At 41.5% G+C, this 21,318-nt stretch overlaps 1 protein-coding gene across 1 annotated transcript in view; it reads left to right on the forward strand.

The window, feature by feature from the left end:
* The window catches only part of Sgip1 (SH3GL interacting endocytic adaptor 1), a 216,754-nt gene extending 204,516 nt beyond the window's left edge, over window positions 1-12,238 (forward strand). Inside the window, exons 18-23 of the mRNA XM_052176861.1 lie at window positions 3,419-3,574; window positions 5,802-5,934; window positions 8,064-8,266; window positions 9,505-9,569; window positions 10,047-10,211; window positions 11,625-12,238. Of these exons, the coding sequence (XP_052032821.1) occupies window positions 3,419-3,574; window positions 5,802-5,934; window positions 8,064-8,266; window positions 9,505-9,569; window positions 10,047-10,211; window positions 11,625-11,647 (745 nt within the window). The 3' untranslated portion in view covers window positions 11,648-12,238. The remainder of the gene's footprint in view (window positions 1-3,418; window positions 3,575-5,801; window positions 5,935-8,063; window positions 8,267-9,504; window positions 9,570-10,046; window positions 10,212-11,624) is intronic.
* Window positions 12,239-21,318: the final 9,080 nt, after the last annotated feature.

Raw genomic sequence — 21,318 nt, forward strand, 5'->3', positions numbered from 1 at the left:
CATTTCTTCTTCCACTTTGCATTATTTTAAATTTTCATAATTCAGATTCATATAACATACTGATAGGAACAGTTATTAAGGTTAAAAATCTTTTCCTAAAAAAAATAAAACCACATAAAACAATAGAATTTAGTAATCTATTATTACAATAATCTTAAATTTTTATTTAGTGAATATGGAAATTTTCATTTAGTGACTATTAAGGCAATGCAAACTGTCTCTTTAGCATCCTCTACTGACAAAGCTCTACCTGATGCTGTAGGCAAAGAAAAACAATGTTTTTTAATTCTAATTCTCCCAAAGTAGGTAGTAGAAAATGAGTTGGAATTGAGTTTATGCTGAAATTAATACTATGATTCTGTATTCAATTTGGAAATACAAAGGACCCATTCCTGAAAGAACTTTGAAAAAGAGCACAGCCAGGGGCTAGAGAGCTGACTGAGCAGTTGAAAGCACTTGTGCTCTAGTAGAGGACTGAATGGATGTTCAGAGTACCCACAGGGTAACTCACAACCACTCAGAAGTCGGTTCTAGGGGACCCAATGACCTCTTCTGCCCTCAGAGGGCACCAGACACATATGTGTATGCATGCATAGTAACACATGCAGGCAAAATACTCATATACATAAAAAATAAAGTGAATCTCATAAAATATTTTTAAAGAACAAAGTTGGACGACAAATATAATGTGATTTCAAGACCATCATAAAGCTATGGTAAACAAGACGTGTGCTTCAAAGAGCTAAACAGTCTCAATGGAGCAAGATAATGGATCCAGAAATGGGCCCCTATCTAGACAAAAACTATAAACACAATTTCCAATGTACTTTGGACGAGAAAAGGTAGACCTTTCCCAACAAATGGAGGAGGAGGGGGTGCAGGGAGAAGAGGAAGAACTGAAAAATAAAGAAGGAACTAAAGGAAGAATAAAAACCAGCTGAGCTTTGCATCACACATACAAATATTTACTAAAATGTTCTTATAAAGATAAATGGCAAAGTAAATGATAGAAATCAGAAGAAAGTACAGGAGATACTCTTTTGGTCTTGGGTTTAGCAAAGACTTCTGAGATAGACATCAAAAGAATTCCTGAATTCTTGTAATCCTTAAAAAGGAAATGTAAGTTAAAACCTCCTTGCTCAGCCGGGCGGGGCGGTGGTGGCACACACCCTTAATCCCAGCACTTGGGAGGCAGAGGCAGGTGGATTTTTGAGTTCGAGGCCAGCCTGGTCTACAGAGTAAGTTTCAGTACAGCCAGGGCTACACAGAGAAACCCTGTCTTGGAAAAAAAAATTAAAAACCTCCTTGCTCTTCCAAGTGTTCTCCGAAAAAAATGTGATTTAAGGACTTGTCAGGGAATCTAAGAAGACCATCTTCAAGGAGCTAAAGACACATCAGCACATGAAGAAGATCTGAGGGGGCCAGCAAGATGGCACAGCAGGAAAGTCACCTTTGCCCAACCTGAATCTCCCCCAGAAAACCATGTGGCAAAAGGACAGAACCAACTCCTGCAAGTTGACCTTCATAGATGCTCCACAGCACGAGCACTGGAGGGTTCATGCATACATACATGCACAGATGCACACATGCACAAATACATACACATACACACACATACACACATATGCACATGCACAGATACATACACACACGCATGCACACACACTCATGCATTTAATTAATAACTGATTAACTAAATCTTTTTAAAAGATCTTAAGATCTTTGAATTTTTTAAAAGTCAAGTTAAATCTTACTGCTCACCAAGTAGTTGAAGGGAAGACAGATTGCACACGATGCTGGTTAGTATGTGGAAATGCTGAGATACACACACAGTTTCATTTTCCATTTTAGAAAACACGGGGAGAAAAGAAGAATGGAAAAAAGAGTGGAAGGGAAAGAAAGAAGGGAGGGAGGGAGGGAGAAAGGGAGGGAGGAAGGAAGGAAGGAAGGAAGGAAGGAAGGGAGGGAGGGAGGGAGGAAGGAAGGAGAGGCAATTGCGCCATTTCATTAAAAGGTAAAGCTACACCCAACACGAGCCACCACGATCCCTCATACTTAGCAAGAAAAGTTAGAGCCACTCCCACACAAAGACCTCCATATACATGGACCACATCTTTGTGACAGATGGAGGCTGGGGTGAAGTCACAAAGACCTCCTTAGACATTGGCCATGCCTTTGTGACAGATGGAGGATGGAGTGAAGTCTAATATTCTTCAATGGGTAAAGGCATTTATTCTTTTTAAAATATGATATATCCACTCACCAAGAGGGAAAAAAATGAACTACAGATGCACAGAACTGCATGGACAACTATGAAGCTAATTCCTCTGGGGAGCAGAGGCTGATCCCATCCCCAAGCACGTCTGTTAGATGGCATTCTAGAAAGCGCTGGGCACACAGAGTGATTAAAGCACATAGAAAGCACCGGGGACTGGGGAATACAAAGTTGGGCCAGAGAGATTACAGTCAGGAAGAAATGTTTGGGGTAATGGAAACGTGGAGCGTGGCTATGTGTTTATCTCATTACATGCAAACACATGAAATTCTACACGATAAAAAACTACACTGTATCATCTTTATACCTCCATGAAGCCTTTTAAAATGATTTTTCTTCCTTCCATGCTATCATCTGTTTTAATTTCTATGACTAACCATGACAAAATAGGCAAGTTTAATGGACTGAAGAACTAAAGAACTAAAGAACAACCTCTTTACCTTGGCACACATAAAAGACTCTGATCATACTACCCAATGAGCTATGATGATAGCATTCAAGGTATCACCTTCAAATACACAAAAATCACAACACTAAATGATCCCATTTGGGAGGCTGACTCTTCAATTTTTCTTGTCTTCTACTACCCAAACATTTAGCAAAATAGCCAACCTCTTTTGGGCTAGCAAGATGGTTTGAGTGGCAGTGGCTCTTACCCACGAGGCCCATGATCTGAGTCCATCCCCTCAAACCCACATGGTGGAAAGAGAAAGCCCACCCCCAAGCTGTCCTCTGACTGCCACAGATGCACGTGCATGCACCCACACTCAATAAATACGACTTAAGAACATTTTTTTCTCTTTGCTTATGACATTTCAGCAGAGGGTTGTATGTTACTCCCCACAACAGAGTCAAATCCCCTAAAGATATGTTCAAGCTTCCAGTTCTTGAAGTATCTGCCAGTTTTAGAAACAAGCTATTATGTTTTCTTACAACTAAGGCTCTTTTTTAAAAAAGTTCAGTACTCAAGTTCTCAAGCAAGCTAGAAATGACTTGATGGTAGGAAGCATAATTGTAAGTGTTTGCCTTTAACTCTGTGGGTGTTTTAGGTTGTCGATCAAACCTTTTCTTCTCTGTTATTCTTTGCATCCCAGCAGGCTGACCCTGTTTCCGCTCTTTCCTCTCCTGTGTTTGGTATTTCAGGTGCATTGTTAAGATCACAGGAGAAATGGTGTTGTCCTTCCCTGCTGGGATCACCAGACACTTTGCCAACAACCCATCCCCAGCTGCTCTGACTTTTCGGGTGATAAATTCCAGCAGGTTAGAGCATGTCCTGCCGAACCCCCAACTTCTCTGCTGGTAAATATGATTCTGTGTACAATCTTAAAGAGATGATTGTCTTGACATGCTGTGTCTAGATAAGGTGTGTACTCTTGCATGAACAGCACTGTGGTTGATTCCCTACAGTACAGACATGCACATAGATTAGACACCCAGACACGGGGTATGTGCTAGCTGTCAAGTTTTCTGTGTGATGCTTTGTGGATGTATAGCTGTGTACTCATTTGTGTTTTAGTGACCGACTTCAAACAGGGTAAAGAGGCATTTTTAAAAGCCTTGTATTGCTAACAATCTACACAAGCCTTTTTTTTTTTTTACTAATTAACAGTTGATAATAAGGGTAGTAGGTGATAAACCCAATAATTGGAAAATTTATTGTACAAACACTGTCTTAGATGAAATAATATTGGAACTGTGGATTATTCTTCCACATGAGTTTGAAAACCTTTCCTAGGAAACACACAACTCTACTATAATGGTCATTTTTGGCATGTGTCACACCAGGGCAGGCCATGCGGACTTGTTCCTGTAAATGCACACTTTTTCATTTCAGATGTGAAACACTGCCTGTATTATGCTTCTGCGCGTGTGTGCTGGTTTGTGGGGGGTGTGCCGAGCGTCACTCTTGACAGCTTCCTGTCCATCATAAAGTGTGGCTATTCTAGCTTAAAGACTCTCTCCAAAGTGTCCACACTCTTCCTTTACAGCGTCTTTCCTTGGACTAGAATCAACACCATGTCCCTGACCTATGGCAGTCACGATTACTTCCTTCCTTGACTCCCGTCTGACCCTGCTCCAGTACAATTTTGCAACCAATGAACTTTATGAGCTGATTGCTTTTTGCTGTGTGCTCACAGCTGGGCTGCCTGTGGTCCGTGGCTCAGAATCTCAGCTTGTTGCCGTTGTCTCTATCCAAATCCCTGTGTCTGTTCTCCTCATTAGTTTCTACGTATCAAAGACAAGTGGAGTCAGGTCTCAGATCAGGGCTTGGTGTGCTAATTTGCCCATCTTCTAATACTGCTCTACCCCTTTCCTGTGGCCCTACTTCCTCTCAGCTCCTCCACATCCCCTGATCATCTCCTGCCCTCTTCCACCCTACTGGACATCTCCAAAGCAATTATGTCCCCCTGCCATTCTCCTGGAAAATCCCCATTCTTTTCATTAAAAATTGCCTGTCCACTTGTTTGTCCAGTCACCATCCTGTCCCCATGAGATAGCACAGTCCAGAGGGCATGGGTCCTGGCTGCCCTACCATCCTTCATCCTGGATGAAGAAGCAGCTGCAGGATAGACCAGGCACATGGTCATGGAACAAGCTGTGGAGCCTCAGCTGCCAAGGATGCTGAGCTCTGTAGAGGGCCGAGGCTGCACTCTGCTTTCCTATTAATGTGATCACCACCACTAAACTCCAAGACCACCTTGTTTGTGAAGCTTGGTTTTTTTTAATTAGATCAGCAGTTCACAACCTGTGAGATCTCCATCCTTTGTGTGTGGGGGGGGGAGTCAAACAACCCTTTCACAGGGGTCCCCTAAGACTATGAGAAAACACAGATATTTACATTATGATTCATAACAATAGCAAAATTACAGTTATGAAGTAGCAACAAAAATGGTTTTATGGTTGCGGGTCACCACGATATGAGGAACTGTATTTAAGGGTCGCAGCATTAGGAGAGTTGAGAGCCACTGATGTAGATGCTCTTGGATGAAGTCACGCATGCTGGCAGAGGATCTTGGTGATGTTAGCTGTTATCTTCACTTTTTCCATTTTAATATAAGGACTCCTTGAGTACACCAGGCTGGCCTCAAACCTGGGATCCTCCTGTCTCAGCCTACTCAATGCTAGGATTGCAAGTGGACACTACTGACTCTTGTAACTGGTTAGTTTCTGAAAGCCCTACTAGTTATGCCAGTCCAAAGGAAAATCAATTTCCTCCCCTTTAGTCTCACTGACGTTAAGTTTAGATAGAAGTAAGACAATGTGGGAGAGCTATTAAGTATGGGCGAGGAAGCAGCTGGTTGTCAGTCTGCTGGGTCAATACACAGGGCCTCACAGGAATGTCTGATGGCACAGCAGTGCCCCCCCCCATGGGATACCACATCAAACTGCAAACTGCAATATGCCAAAGCCACACAGGGGATGCTGTCCTGTGCAGACTGTCAAAGGCAGATGCAGAAACCAGAGATGCTTCTTGTGCAGGTGATGAGATGCTGCTCAATTGTTGATTTTCTTCCCATCTTACCAGTGATAATACACAAAATGATGCCAATACCAAGGAATTCTGGGTAAATATGCCAAATTTGATGACTCACCTAAAGAAAGTCTCTGAACAAAAACCCCAGGCTACATACTATAATGTGGACATGCTCAAGTATCAGGTAAGCCTGTCGTATGGTCAGGGTTATCTTGTTTCACATTATAAAGCGTACATTCTAAATTACATAATATTGCATAACAGTACCATTTCTTTTACTATTACTGAAATGCTATGGTTCAAAAACTGAAGCCTTAAGGAACCATATGGGGACTAGTGAGGAGAATGTTAATCATCCTCATAAGTACAAGGTGAGGTATTTTGTTTTATTTATTATAGAAACATGGCCCCAAACTGAAGTTGAAAACACACACACACAATTAATTAAGATTATAAGTGTTGGAGCTAAAAAATAGATCAGAGGTTAAGCTAAGCTAAGGAAACCATTTATTGCTCTTGAAAAGGACACAGCATCAGTTCTAGCTCCCTAGTAGCTCATGACTCCAGTTCCAGGAGGCCCCAGGCCATCTTCTGGCTTTGGCTGACTCCTGCACACATGTGGTACACATAAACTCACACATGCACACACACATACACATACAAATAATAAATCTATTTTTCAAATGTGATTGATATTGATAAGTTAGCTCAGCATAATCGTGGTTAAAGCACAAGTGTTCTAATACTTTTGATTTTAAATGATTAAGGATAACTAACCTAGATTTTCTTTTTCTAGGATAATAGTTCTAACCATGTGATAGTTCTTTTTTCATTATTATTGAATTATGAATATATTCTTCATTTACGTTTCAAATGTTATTCCCTTTCCTGGTTCCCCCTCCCAGAAAACGCCTATCCCACCCCCTTTTCTCCTACTTCTATGAGGATATTCCTCCACCCAACCCACTCCTATCCTACCCTCCCTCAATTTCCCTGCGCTGGGGCATCTATCAAGCCTTCATAGGATTAAGGACCTCTCCTCCCATTGATGCCTGACAAGTCATTTCTCTGCTATGAGTGCAGCTGGAGCCATGTGTACCCCTTGGTTGATGGCTTAGTCCCTGGGAGCTCTGTGGGGTCTGGTTGGTTGATATTTTGTTCTTCCTATGAAGTTGCAAACTACCTGGGGATTCATCCTATAAACAGTCACCAGACCCTGACACCATTATGAATGTCAAGAAATGCTTGCCCAAAGGAGCCTGATATGGCTGTCTCCTGAGAGGCCCTGCCAGAGCCTTACAAATACAGAGGCAGATGCTAGAAGCCAACCATTGGACTGAGCGTGGGCTCCCCAATGGAGGAGTTAGAGAAAGGGCTAAAGGAGCTGAAGGAGTTTGCAACCTCAAGTGATAGTTCTGATGAAACTTATGCTAAGAAATAGTGCAATGATGGAGAGCCCCTAGCCAAAGGGCTATTAGCAGCTGATAGGTGCTGAGGGAGTGGGGAGAGGTGAATTCTGCACTGTGCACCAAGAATTCGAACTGATGCCGCTGTCCTAAGGCAATATTTTATTATTCAAACCTGGTTTTTTCTTGTTCTGACTCCCTCACACGATTGCAGAGACTGTAGTTTTTCCAGACAGGGGACCTGGGTTCAGCTCCTCTGATCTCATGGAATCTCAAAGGAAACAGATCTCAATAATGACAGTGCCCAGCACGGTCTGCCTCCTTAAGTTTGACATGAAGAGCAAACATGGCGTGCATACTGACTAACAGTTAAGAAGTATTGATGAGCCACTTCCTTGCTGGATGCTGGACATAGTGCTGTTCCTCCTCAGACCTTCCTGACAGCCTAGGAGCTATGTTGTTTTTATAATTCCCATTTGGCAGATGAGAACGTCATTGAGGCTGAGCGGGTTTAGTGATGTGTCCAAGATCAATCAGGCTGCTGAGCAGAAGAACCAGAATTCACACCCAAGACTGTCCAGTCTTGTGGCTGCAGCTTCTAACCAGCATGCTGGCCCACCTTCCTAAGTACAGAAAATGCATTAGTGGACTCTAACGTGCCGTAGGGATTTCCACAGCTGAACCTTATGCATTTCACTGTCACAGTTACCTCAAGGACCCAACACTCCCACCCATATCCCATGTGTCACCTGCATGTCACCACCTTTTCCCTGAGATCCCATTCATGGACACCAAACAATAGTGTGAGATTCGGATTTGTAAGCCAGTCCAGAGAGGGCCAACCGCAGCCTCTGTTTTTAGATTAACAGTTGAGACTTATCCGTTCTCTCTCCTGTCCTTTGGCAAGGTGTCTGCCCAGGGCATTCAGTCCACACCTCTGAACTTGGCGGTGAACTGGAGATGTGAGCCTGCGAGCACTGACCTGCGCATAGACTTCAAGTACAACACGGAAGCCATGGCCACCGCAGTGGCCCTTAACAATGTGCAGTTCCTGGTCCCCATAGACGGAGGTGTGACCAAGCTTCAGGCTGTGCTTCCTCCAGCAGTCTGGTAAAACGCTTCACATTCCCCTCCCCCTGCTCTGCCCTCTAAAAGGACTCCTGCTTAAGGGACTGCAGACTTTTTAGCACCAGGCTTTACTGTGGGAAGAGACCTCAGAAAGCCAGTACGAGGATTTGGGTGGAAATGGAAAACTACCACAGATCCGTTGAGTGGAAAAGGTTTTAATCAGGGGAGTCCAATGTTTAGCTTACCGTGCAAGCACCAAGCAGATGAATCGCAACTGAAAGTGAGTGTTTCCCAGTGCACTGCAGAATGCCCTGTACAGGGCCTGGGGAAGGAGAGGAGTTGGCCACCGGCCACCGGGAAAATCAAGTTGTTTTGGCTCCTAACAGTTTGATACCCAGGATCAGAGAACACAACTGGCCTAACTCCTCAACACACACACACACACACACACTGGGGCCCAGACTGGACCCTGTGTTTGAAGACTCTTTCCATTCCAGCTGCTGGCTAAGGAAACAGCAGACTGGCTCCTCAGCCTCTTCTTCAGCCTCCCTAAACTGAGCCTCCCTTGGAGCTCGAACCTTAACTGCAAGACACTACTAGGAAATGCAATGTTCCATTGAGCCACCAAACTGTTAGAAAGGCTAGCTCGTGGGAATCAGATGGAACTGGAAATCGCTGACTGCTAGAATCATCTGTAAAAGGGGTGGGAAGATGTGGAGGGCTTTAGTTTTTTTTTCACAAGTACCTGCAAAATGTAGACTACTTCTTTATAACTAATATGGGGAGCAGAGAGATGGCTCAGCGGTTAAGAGCACTGGCTGCCCTTCCAGAGGTCCTGAGTTCAAATCCCAACAACCACATAATGGCTCTCCAGCATCTGTAATAGAATCTCACGCCCTCTTATTTCGTGCAGGCATACATGCAAACAGAGTATTCATATTCACTAATAAATAAATGTTTAAAAAAATGAAACAAAACCAGTATGATCTAGCAGTAGCCAGCACTGTCAGTGAAGGTTACCTAAGCCCCATGCTTAACAAAAGCATCTCGTCTGTTTTCCGTGCACATGTATTCTAAGGGCTGCATTGCCCTCTGTTTATCTCGCATTGCTCTGGCTCCTTAGAATAAGGAAAAGGAAACACATTTATGCATGTGGAAGTACAAATATAGTTAGGCAGCGCTTAACGTTTTAAGCCCATCTTAATTTAGCACTATCGGGAAACGTGGCATCTATTGAACAAATTCTTTGTGTGTGAAAAAGCCCTTTCTTTTATTTTTAGGAATGCTGAGCAGCAAAGAATATTATGGAAGATTCCTGATATCTCCCAGAAGTCAGAAAATGGAGGTAATGTAATAACGGGCTTAAATCTGACATAACTTACAGGTGTTGGCCAACTATGGACCCAAAGCCATGTAGGCTTAGAAGCAGGCAGAATGTTTTGTTAGACTTTCTTTAGTTATCAACACCTATCAAAGCAAGTGGCTTTTAGGGAACTTTCCTCTTCTTTCCCACCAAGCCCTCACCTCACATAGGCCTGCGACATGTCCCACGTAGATGTCTTTTCTTTTTCCCTCTGATGTTAATTACAGGCTGGAAAGGATGTAGCTATCCTTGCGGCATACAACAATTTCGAAGTACGGTTCTGCTGACGTACTCCGACCAGTTGCTCACAGTACTCAAGGATGCTTCACTCACCATTGCTTTGTAAATACACTGCTTCCGAGGCTGCCCAGTTTTGCACAGCACACCTCAAGTGCCATTTCAAAGTTGCATGCTGAATGCTGCCGACTGCTGTCTTGCAATAATGTTCTCCTTTTAAAGGTGTGGGTTCTTTACTGGCGAGATTTCAATTATCCGAAGGCCCTAGCAAACCTTCGCCATTGGTTGTGCAGTTCACCAGTGAAGGAAGCACTCTCTCAGGCTGTGACATTGAGCTTGTTGGAGCAGGCTACCGGTTTTCACTCATTAAGAAGAGATTTGCTGCAGGTAAGTGGGTAGCTATCCCTCTCATCATAGTCTGCCTCCTCACAGCTCCTATCTGCAGCCCATTAGAAAACAAACTGGTAACTGAATCAAGTACAGATGAACTGGGAATCCCAGTGCAAAGGCTCTGGCTGCTTGTCCTGGGTCTGTTTCTCATATTGGGCTGAGCCACCGTTCCCACCTGGTTGATCTGAATATTGAAGTCAGTGGGATAAGTCCTGCCACTCTATAGCCAAACAAGATTGACAGACTAGGCTTTGACTTGAAAATGTCTTTTTGAACAGGAGAGAAAGCTTAAAAATGTATAGCATGCCTAAGACACCGGAACATTAGATTCCTTGGAAGGGTTTTTATTTTCCTCCACCAACCTAACTTTCTGAAATTTAGAATTGTCAGGCTAAGCTAAGGCCTGGAAGATTTTTTTTTAATTATAATTATTATCTTTTTTTTTTTTTTTTACTTTAAAAGAAACCTTTACTGTGTCTGTGAGATAGATGGCCCAGCAAGTTTATGGCACTGGCCACATGACCCTGGCAATACGGGTTAGGTCCCAACGTGTAAGGAAAGAACCAACTTGAAACAGTGGTCCTCTGACCTCACATGTGTGCTGTCTCACACATTCTCACACACACAACATGCATACACATACTAAAATATTTTTTAAAAAAATAAGAATATGTGTAGTTTTGAGCTGGAGAAATGGATCAGTGAATAAAGGTGCCAGCCACCAAGCCTGGTAACCTAAGTATGACTCCTTAGAAGTCAAGATGATGGAAGAAGAAAACCAGCTCCCACAAGTTGTCCTCTAACCCCACATACATGCCGAGGTACATACATTCTGGAGAAAGAGGGGAAAAAAAGAGAGAGAGAGAGAGAGAGAGAGACGGATGATAGATAAATATCTAGTCTACAGATATGAACTGTTTGCCAAGGAACTCAAACAAGAGCTTTTATAGAGGGCAGGATCTCCCCAGTAATAATGACTGCTCTTGTCAGTGGCTTGCACGGGTAGAGCCTTACACATTGGAAGCAAACATATTATCACTCCCCTCCTTCCTCCTCCTCTGGGTCCTGTTTTCTATGCCTGCTGCTCTGATGCAATTAATTATTAATTATATCCCTTTCGCTGGCAAATGAACTAAGTCTGAAATAAATATGAACAGCTTCTCATATTCTGGGACAAATCCCTGACCCACCTAGGTAGGATCCAAAATACTCAGGAAACTGTCTACAGAAGTAAAAATGGTGACTATGGATGTGGAGAACTAAGAAACCTGAAACCCTCACCACATCATAGGAGTGGAGCATGGCACCCGGAGCATGCGGGGTGTGGTTCTGAGGGGTAGAGCAGGAGCAATGGATCGCCCATTGAGCTTGTAGATGGCTTATTGATCTGTGATTTTTTTTTCTTTGCAGGAAAATACTTGGCAGATAACTAATAAAAGGTCATGCAAGGATTTGGAAGATCCATGCCCCGGAGAACTGTTGTTTGAGAGACATATTTTAATCTGGTTTGAGGAAAACAAACCAACGCCCGTACTTGGGGTCTGTCAGCTGGAAGGTCCTGACTTTCATCAGTGACTTCCCGCACCCAGTACCATGATGATCAGTTCTACAGTATTTACTTATAGGTGTAATATTTGTTAATGGTTTTAAAATGTAATTATTGTATTTGTAAACTGTACCTTCATTCCAGTAAGGCAGTTAGACACTTGGGTTTTAGCATTTTCAATTCCTGAAACGGATGTAATTTAAACTGTGGTATGTAAATTTAATAGTAGTACTGTTGAACGGCACAATGCTTACAGAGATACAGCGCATTTTGTCCATATATAAAATTTAAATATAATGTCGATAGCTATCACAAAGGGGGTGCCACACATCAAGAACCTTAAACGGAACCAGAAACAACACACCCAACTTACTTTCCTACACTCTTTACCATATTTCCCTCTAGTGCTAAAGAAAACTTCTAGGTTAAGTTTAGTGGGTTAAATTCAGAAACTATTTCAGAAAAAAAAAATTCTAAAGTTACAGCATATTCAAAGAAAAACATTAATTACCACTTTTTAAAGAGCTTTTTTTTCAAACTGCAAATTTCATAAAAAATGCAAACTGTGTAAACAGGGCCTCTTATTTTTATAACTTGTGTAAAAAGGGAAAAGCAATTCATATTTAAAGTTTAAGTATATTAAATTATATCCAAGAGTGCAGAGGGTGTTGAAATCTTACCTGACCCTAAGCCCCTTCTCTGCAGTTTAGCAAATGCGGAGAGTGCTAAGTCATCGGATTAAAGCCAACGTGATTTTTAAAGTTTCGAGTCTTTCTGTAGCTGAACAGGTTAAAACCTGTGCACAATTGCTTGGAACAGAGGGGCCTCCCTCCTCGAGCGTCCAGGGGCGGGCACCTCGTTTCTTCTTTACTCATGAGAATCAAAACACAGAGAAGGATGGGAAAAGCTCCCTGTTCCATCCAAAAGGAGAATTTTAAACTTATCATTTACATCTTTGGGGGGAAGGAAGAAATAAGTTTTATAAATGAAATTCTATTCACCTTGTTATCCTATGAATATTTTTGGATGATTTGAAGATTCATCATATACAACTGTGAATCTTTGCGGTTCTTGGGGAATTGAAAGCAGAGTCAGGGCAGGGTGGCCTTGAACACATCCCAGTAAATGCCACAGTTCTAGGACAGGGGTGTCTGCCCCACCAGAGGGGAATCAAAGCAGTGTCATGTGAGGCATAAAGAATAAGTCTTCCAGTAAACCACAAGTTATTTTAAACAGAACAGTTCGTGTTTGAAGCTCTCCTACTGAACAACTCTACCAGAGTTGGGGTGTGTAGCATTTGCTGCTGAATCCCATTTTTGTATCCACTCAAATTTGACAAGGAGTCATCAGCAGCTTTCAACTTTAGAATCAAATTAAAATTTTTTTAAGTCTTACTTCAACAGTGAGATTGTGGTTTGCAGTTGTTTCTAGCGAGCTATGTAGATTTGTCTATGTTCTCTTCAATCAAAGCTTGCTACCGAAAGGACGTCCAAGATGATCCATTTTTACCTGTGAACAATTCATCTATTTAAAACAGGCTCTTGCCTAATTCCCCAAAGCAGCCTGGCTTTGAAAGGTTTTTTTGTTTTTGAACAAACTAATTTGTTCAACAAAAAGTTTGGCTTTGAAACCGAAATAGAGAAATAAAATGTAAATTTTAAATCTAATGGAACGTGTGGAAATAAAAAACTTAAGCCAATGGAGAGTAAGAAGCAGAAAAATGAAGCTTATCTAAAATGTGATTATATAATGTTTTTAAGTAGTCAGTTCATGGAAAAATATTGAATATTAACACAAAGCATATTAAAATATGTAAATATTACTGTTTCTCATGTCTTTCTCTTTATATCTTATTTTGTGAAGTTTTAGACTGAAATGGTCATTAAATACACAGTGTTTCTTTCCAAAGAATAATTTTGTTGATATTGTAAAAATGTAATTAAAGATAGAGATCTGCGTAGTCTCTAACATTATTCAGATGTTTCCGGGAACCAAATTGGAAACTATGAAGAAATCTTGTAATCCCTTAATTGACTCTTGTGAAATGAAGTAAGAGTTGGTGATCTCAAAATTAAGACTTGAAGATTCAGAGCTTCAGTGGGGAATGGGGCGGTTCCTTCCAGTTCATAAAGTAGGTCAAATAACAACAGTTGCTCATATCAGAGATGGAGATGTCGGTGCTGTTTGGTTTTAAGCTTGTGTGATTTCATCTCCTGGTAAAGCTCTGTGTGTGGCACTGAAGGATAAAAATTCATGTTCTGAGATGTGGTCCAAGACTAGGCAGGCCAGGTCTCAGTGTCAATGACAATCGTGTCAGGTTCCCTTTTGTCCAAACAAAATGGGTTAGCTCATAGCCAGATGGTTGGCAGGACTGTAAGGTAAATTAAGACGAAGTTCTAGTTAGTCAGAGAGCAATTTCCTAAGCACTCTGACTTTCAGAACTGATAGAAAGCATAAATGTTTTATTTTGGTGGCATGGAAAGTATGTTTTCTTCTTCAGATGAATCCCATACTTTTATGAAATTTTCAAAACTAAATTCTTGCTTAAATTAGTCTCAATTTTATCTCAAGTGGAACTTGCAGTTGCTAATTTACAACTCTATAGATACACCTACAGCTAAAATGACAATTCCCTGTATGCCTCTAAAGAAAGACTGTTCCTGTGCAAATGGTGACTGGACAGACAAAGAGCAGATGCCTGTGCTTTTTCACAGTTTGTATCCTTCTCCCCAGTCTCAGTCTGCAAAGTATCGGAGCCATGGTCACACACATTTGCGCAGTGTTGATTCTTCTTTTGAAGGAAGCAACTCTACCTTTGCTCTGCCAGAGATGCCTGCTGTGCAGACTCAGATGCTCCCCTGCCTTTGTCTCATCTTTATGGTGAGAGTTGATCCATAAGCTTTTCTTAATGGGACTTCTATTTTTTTTTCTAATAAGCTTGTGCCTAGAATCCTATAGAGCAGAATGTTACCTACTAAGCAGTGAAGGGACTTCTCCAGACACTGAAACATAGTATCACAATAGGTAAATGACTCCAAAGTATCTTCCAACTCTGAAGACTTGTGGTTCTATTTAACCCAGATAAACTACCCTTGGAGACTATAAGAACATGTGTAATGGTAGTGATTAGCTGCTACACAGTAAAAATAGCTGTACAGTATGGTGTACTATCAGTGCTCCTGGGCTGTGAGTCACTGCACATATCACTGCATTCTACCTTTAGGCTCCAAAATGGCAAATAGGCTTTTCAGCCTGTGTTTTCCCGGTGATGGTATTGAGGCTTAGGTTGATTTAATTTCCCCAAAGTGACATCACAGCTAGTAATGACCCCAGTTATCCTGACAATAGAATGAATACCTTGCTGTTTCCTTTGGTTCATTTTGATAAAATAATCAAATTGAATGTCAAGATAAATGGCACTTTGAAAAGTTTGCGTTGAAAGTATTAAAGAGAACCTGATAAGATATTATTTTAAAGAACAGATGTCTCTTCAAAGGATGAAATGTGAGACCCTTTGTTTCCAACCAATCTTAGTAATGATTTAAATTGAGGCCCTGTTATTCGTTCAGAACCTAGTCAGACTGCAGTGAGTACCAGCAAGTCTTTATCAGTCTCTAGGGATAGAACTTGAGAATCTATACATTGATAAGTGCCCAAAAGCTGAGCATAGCGGTCCTCATAGTTCTCTAGGGCCTTTTTTATTGCTCACGTTATAGTGGACTTAAGCATTTAATTTCTAAGGTAAACACCATTTTTCTGATGTTTTCTCCAATTCAGTCTAATTAATGGTAGCTCCTCGCTTGCAAGGGACCCTCAAACAGTAAACCTGGAAACTGAACTTATTTCATAAACTCTTGGCTTTATAAACATAGATAAGCCTTCCCCAGGAAAGAATTTTACCAATTTTTGCTTTGCTTTGCCATTTCTCATTATAGTAAAATATGCAAATACCCACTAGAGAGGGAGATTAGAGAGATAGAAAAAATATGTTAGAGATTTCTCTTCTCCCAAAGAGGATGGATTTTGCAACATCCCAGCCAAAGGAATTTATTTTGTTATGTGACTTTTTCTGTTGAACAACTTCTAAAACCTAAAATTGAGGGTTTTTTAGTGACATCAACATGGGCCAGAACATAGCTAAGAAACTTAATATAAGGAAATGTGATGTTCCCATGATGCCCCCTTGTGATGTTCACCTTAACTAATAAGTCAAATTGTTGGTATAAATAACTAAATTAAGTCAAGTGGTACTGGTTAAGGAGACTCTTAAATGAACCTCTCTACCACGCTCACTACCTGAATTTCTCTCCGCTTTGTTAGACTGTCCCTCCTCCTTTTCCTTTTTGTTTGTGTTCTGTCGTTTTTTGTTTGTTTGTTTGGCATACAGTGTAGAACACCATTCTCTTGCTTATGAATTAAATATGGCTTCTCTCGTGTTTTGTGTTAATCCATAGAATGAGGAGGAGGAATGAGACCAGACTGCACTCTTTACATCTCCAAATATTAAAAAAGAAAGAAACAAAAAGCACTGGCCTTTCTCACCTGTCACTGCTCTGGGGCTATGCTATCTACAGTAAGCCAGAGCTGCAGTGGTAGTGTTCAATTGAAATAAAGTTCCTTCTTGAAAGAACTCGTATGACTGGTTGGCCTTTTAGACTGGTCCCATATTTAGTTTCTGCATTCTACCCTAAATGGATAGTGCTGAAGGGGGGGGGGGACATATTGTGGATATGTGTTGTGGGTATAATAATTTATTCTCCAGACTGAACTTCTGGTTTCCTTCCTTTATTTCTGGAGTGCATTTAGCCTATGCTGAATGAATCTTTAGCCTCATAAGAAAAAGAGATTTCAGTACAAAGTACAGATTAAAGTGACCCTTAATGCTGTTTTAAAGAAAAAGTGGTACATTTGATACTATATCCATCAGTATTTTCCAAATCATGTTTGATTTATTAGCACAAATAAACATTCATTGTGTTCTGAAACACATGGTCCTATGTCACAGCTGCCTCTCTTTGGATATGGGCGATAACTTTCACAGTCTTCATGAAACTTAGAGTGTCCCTGAACTGGTAAAGGGGTATTTTTAAGTATAAGAGTATCCCTTGAAAAACTTTAGAAAACTTTCAATAAGGGCATGTAAATCAAATTTTATAGGAAAGAGGGGGTAGCTAAGATAATTATAGATTTAAGGGAATTTTGTCCATTGAAAGTGAGTTGTTATCTGTGCACACTAATATCTTTCAATGAATTTTAATTTTATTTTCTAAAGAACTCTTAACCCAGCATGGAAATTGTTTCAGTTTTTTAAAGATCCGAACCTATGATCAATACTTTGATCAATACTTTCAAGTCCCTATTGTTGAAAGGTTCCAAATTCTTGGAGTAATTGACACTAGTGAAGAATCTTCAGTGATATTTGACTGAACAACTTCAAGAAACCAAATCATGTTAGAGTGATGCTGATAATCTTTGCATCATTTTTGGAATTCTATGAGAACGTTCCAGTTAAGGCCAAATGCAGCACACTGTTTTCTCAGCACAGAATCAGAGTACTAACCCTGAGTATTAGGCTTTGTCTTGTTTTGTTTTTTTACTTTTATTAAAAAAATAATTTTTACAAAAAAATCAAAAATTGTTTCTTTATTTAAAATTGTTTGTAGCACACAGAAATGACATTTACATTTTCTGAACATAACCTTTAATCCACTCTGCATCTATGAATTATTACCTGAAAGACAAGCTACCCATAAATTTCCTGCTTCCTGGAGTAAGCATATCATTTGTATACTAATTCCACCTGACTCAGTCAACTTCATTATCTTATTGACATCTTTTCTGGCAAAATGAATGTTGAATCTCATTATTCATTATCACCTAGTTAAAATAGTAAACCAAAAAAACTCTCAGAAGATCCAATACCTGGTATTTTTCTTAGGAGTTGCTAGGATGACATTTCTTTTTTTTTTTTCCTTTCTTTTTTTAATTTGATATATTCTTTATTTACATAGGATGACATTTCTTAAAGCTGCATTGATTCCACGGGTTGGTGTTTAATTACTGTTTTTAAAATGAATATGCATGGAAGAGACTAGTGCCTCTCCCTCTTTCTTCCTACCCCTCTCCATCCTCCTGATCTATCTCTCGCCCACCCTACCCCACTCAGCCCCTTCACTCAGTCAAAGGGAACTGGATAATCACTGTTGGATAATTATTTTGGAAACCAGCAGGTACTTGGTGGGTGACACTCTAGCCCTACCTACCAACAGAAAAGGACTTTCCAGGGCTGATTTTAGGCTGTTTGAACACTATTGTGTTTCAAGTGAAAAGATTTTCTCACTAGTTTTTCCCTTGTATAGGGCAAAACCTTTCTTAATGAAATTACCAGTTTGAATAGTCATTTCCCACCAAGTGGCAGTGTAAGCCATTGGGGTTTTACTGTTATCAGTAAGAAACTAGGAAAAGCATCACTGAAAAATTTTGCTGCTTCTAACTTATAGTTATGCAATCCATCCAGTCAGTGAAGATGTTTATCAGTGTGTACTTTGACCTGGTAGTGGCCTTTATTTCAGATTACCCGTGATCCATGTAGCAAAAGTATACTGACTCTCTTTATAATCCTCTACTGTGTATACCGTCACACAAAACATCTTGGGCATCAAATATTCACAGAAGAAACTGTGTGTTCAAATACTCAAGTATATTTTAAATTTAGTCGAAAAGCCAATGCCTCGTCTTTCTTCCTTCCTGCTCATTTCAACAGTGAGCTTACTGTTTCCTGTGAGCCCAGCCCAGCACTGTGGCAGAGGCTTCCTCCCTCTGACAACCGTTGTGAGCGCTCTACTGGCTGAGCAGGACAGGAACGTGGCTGGACCAATTGGAGATAATAATCATGAGACCATCTTCACAGCGCTCGCCCTACGAGTTAGCAAAAGTGTGGATATCACTTTTTGTACCTGGTTATTTTTATAAATGTTCTTGCCTTCATAATCCTCCCAGTCATCCATCTCACAAAATCTTGAATATGCAATTACTCCTCATGACACATTACTGAACATAGAATTCCCATTTGAAAATGCAGTTTAATGTAAGTTGTTATTGAAATGTGATTTTTTTTCCTGGAAAATAAATGAAAAAAAATATGAAAATAAACCGAGCTGTGAACCTTTTATTTCCTGCATCTTAAGATTTTACCTACATTTTCTGGAAAATGTGATTCCATAATTAAGGAAAGGATGGTAGACCCAAGATCTGGCAAAGGCAAGAGCTTTCAAGTGGGAGAATTCAATTCCATTTTTTGACTAGAGACCAAAGCATGTTACATCATAGTTTTAACTATTCTTATTTTTAAAAAATAATAATAATAATAATGGGAAGGGGTGCTGGAGAGGCGGCTTGGCTCTTGCTAAGAGACGAGCACTAGCTGATTTTCCAAAGGACCCAGGTTCAATTCACAGCAACCACATGGCAGCTCACAAGTGTCTTGTAATTCTAGTTCCAGAGGCTCTGACACGCTCACAGAAACATCCACGCACACAGAAAAGCAATAAATGTAAAACAAAAATAAATCATAAAAATGTTTTAAAAATGAATAACAGGGTTTCTACAACATCGGGTCTTTAAGTTTTAAGTGAGGTAGCGGCTATTGGTCTCTGACCATATCTACCTAGTTGGTAGTAGTCAAAGGGCAATTCTGACGGGAATACGGATGGGCTTTAGTGCTCTTTATCACTCTCCTGATGTCCGGATGCTAATTACCGTCCTGACTCCTGGGGACCTAGAGAACATTTGTCAAGGACCCCGCTGACACTGTATGCAGTGTTCACTCAGTGGGTGTCCACTTCAGCAGGGAGGATAGAGGTGGGCCCTCAATCCTAAATACCTTCGCCACAAAGCTTCTAAAGCTTCAGAAGTCTGGAGTCCACAGAGGACTTGAAGGAGCGCAGCCTGCTTCTGTCCAGGCAGAGTTTAAGATCCTGTGCTCCCTTGCTCCCAGGTGCGTCATTTAAAGTCGTAGTTCTCAGTGCCCTTCTTCTGTAAAGATAGTCATTTCGTGACAGTTTTGTGGCAACTGAACCGCTGCACAGCATCTGTCAGCAGCAGAGGTGGGGGGAGATTAAAGGGGGATGGGCAGCTTCTACGTCTTCGCGGGTTGTCCTGGAAAATTTGCATGTTTCCTACTGGCGTCCCTGACGTCCACAGAGCGGAGAGAGGGGCTCTGGGAGCGCATTTTGACAGTCAGACCATGGTAAACCTACAAGTAGCAGGGCTGGGAAGGCTCCAGAAGACAGAGATGGTGGGAAGCCTAGGGCAGCTCATAGGCCCACCGGACAGGGCAGGGGAGGGGCGGCCCGGGCAGTGTTTGAGGAGGTCACCCTGGAGACGGCCTAAGTGCCCACGGGGAATGCTCGACCAAGCGATGCTGGTTGCAGCAACCGGTCTTCAGCAGCTCTGCTGAGGACGATCGCGGGTCAATGTGGTCCGACCTGCCACCCAGCGCAGAGCAGGTATGTGCAGGTGCTTGGGGACAGAGGGTCCAGGAAAGGAGGCTGGGGAGGGAGCAGCCTATGTGGGGAAAAGGCGATCTCTGCATTCAGCCCAAGAAAACCAGAAAAGTTTGGTCTTCAAAGAGTGGCGCTCAACTCATCCGTGAATGCTGGTTGCTGCTCCCTGCACCTTTAGGGATCTCTGAATTCCCATCTGGCGTCTCTCGAGGGAGGACTCGTCACAAGCAGAGTTGGGAGCAGCTAATTTTCGGGAAATGACAAGCGTGGGCGGTACCCTTACCTTAGGAATGTCGTTCTTAGTGCTTCTGGAAAGGAAGACTCAGTCGAGGCACTCTTTAAACAGCGACTATAGAGAAAAGCAAAGAGACAAGCACCGGCTGCGAAGCGGTACAATAGGCTCCCCCTAGAGGAATTAAGTTTATGAATATTTTTGAGATAGATAGCATATTCATGAATAAGGTGATGGCTGTTTTTTCCTCCCAACTTATAATAAACCTGACCTCCTTTTTAGGGAATTTCTTTCTATGATTTCTAGAAAGAGCCCCAAAGAAGGTCAAAACCACAAAACAAGACCATGGTCTTATAGTGTGTACTCACTTCATTACCGCACGTGTGTAGGTTGATACACTGATGCCTTAGCTTTCTGTTGGGAAAATGAGAACTCTGATGTCAGGAGACTCCACTATCAAAATGCAGCTTTAGTTCTCTTGGGTAACAGATCTCTGGTTCCCTTGTAAGGATGCTTTAGGGCCATAATTGACCTCATAGCTCTGTTCATTACGATTTTGTTTTTAAACTGAAGTTTCACAATGAAGGATGGGACAGGTTTTACAAGACTGGTAGCCTCCACCTCTGAGGAGCTGGGAACTCCCAGTGCCACCTCTCCAGACTGTCTACCCAAGCACAAAGGCTCACACCACATTGCCTCCAAGAGCCACAACAGCAAATATTAACAAGGGAGCTTATAGCAAGATTAGACTCAGAGAAAAAATAAAAATATTGGCTTGCAGTGCAGGACAGCATCTTTCTAGTTCCCCATCTTTTCAGAGAG

This window comes from Apodemus sylvaticus, chromosome 3 (assembly GCF_947179515.1).
Source record: "Apodemus sylvaticus chromosome 3, mApoSyl1.1, whole genome shotgun sequence".
Classification (NCBI taxonomy): domain Eukaryota; kingdom Metazoa; phylum Chordata; class Mammalia; order Rodentia; family Muridae; genus Apodemus; species Apodemus sylvaticus.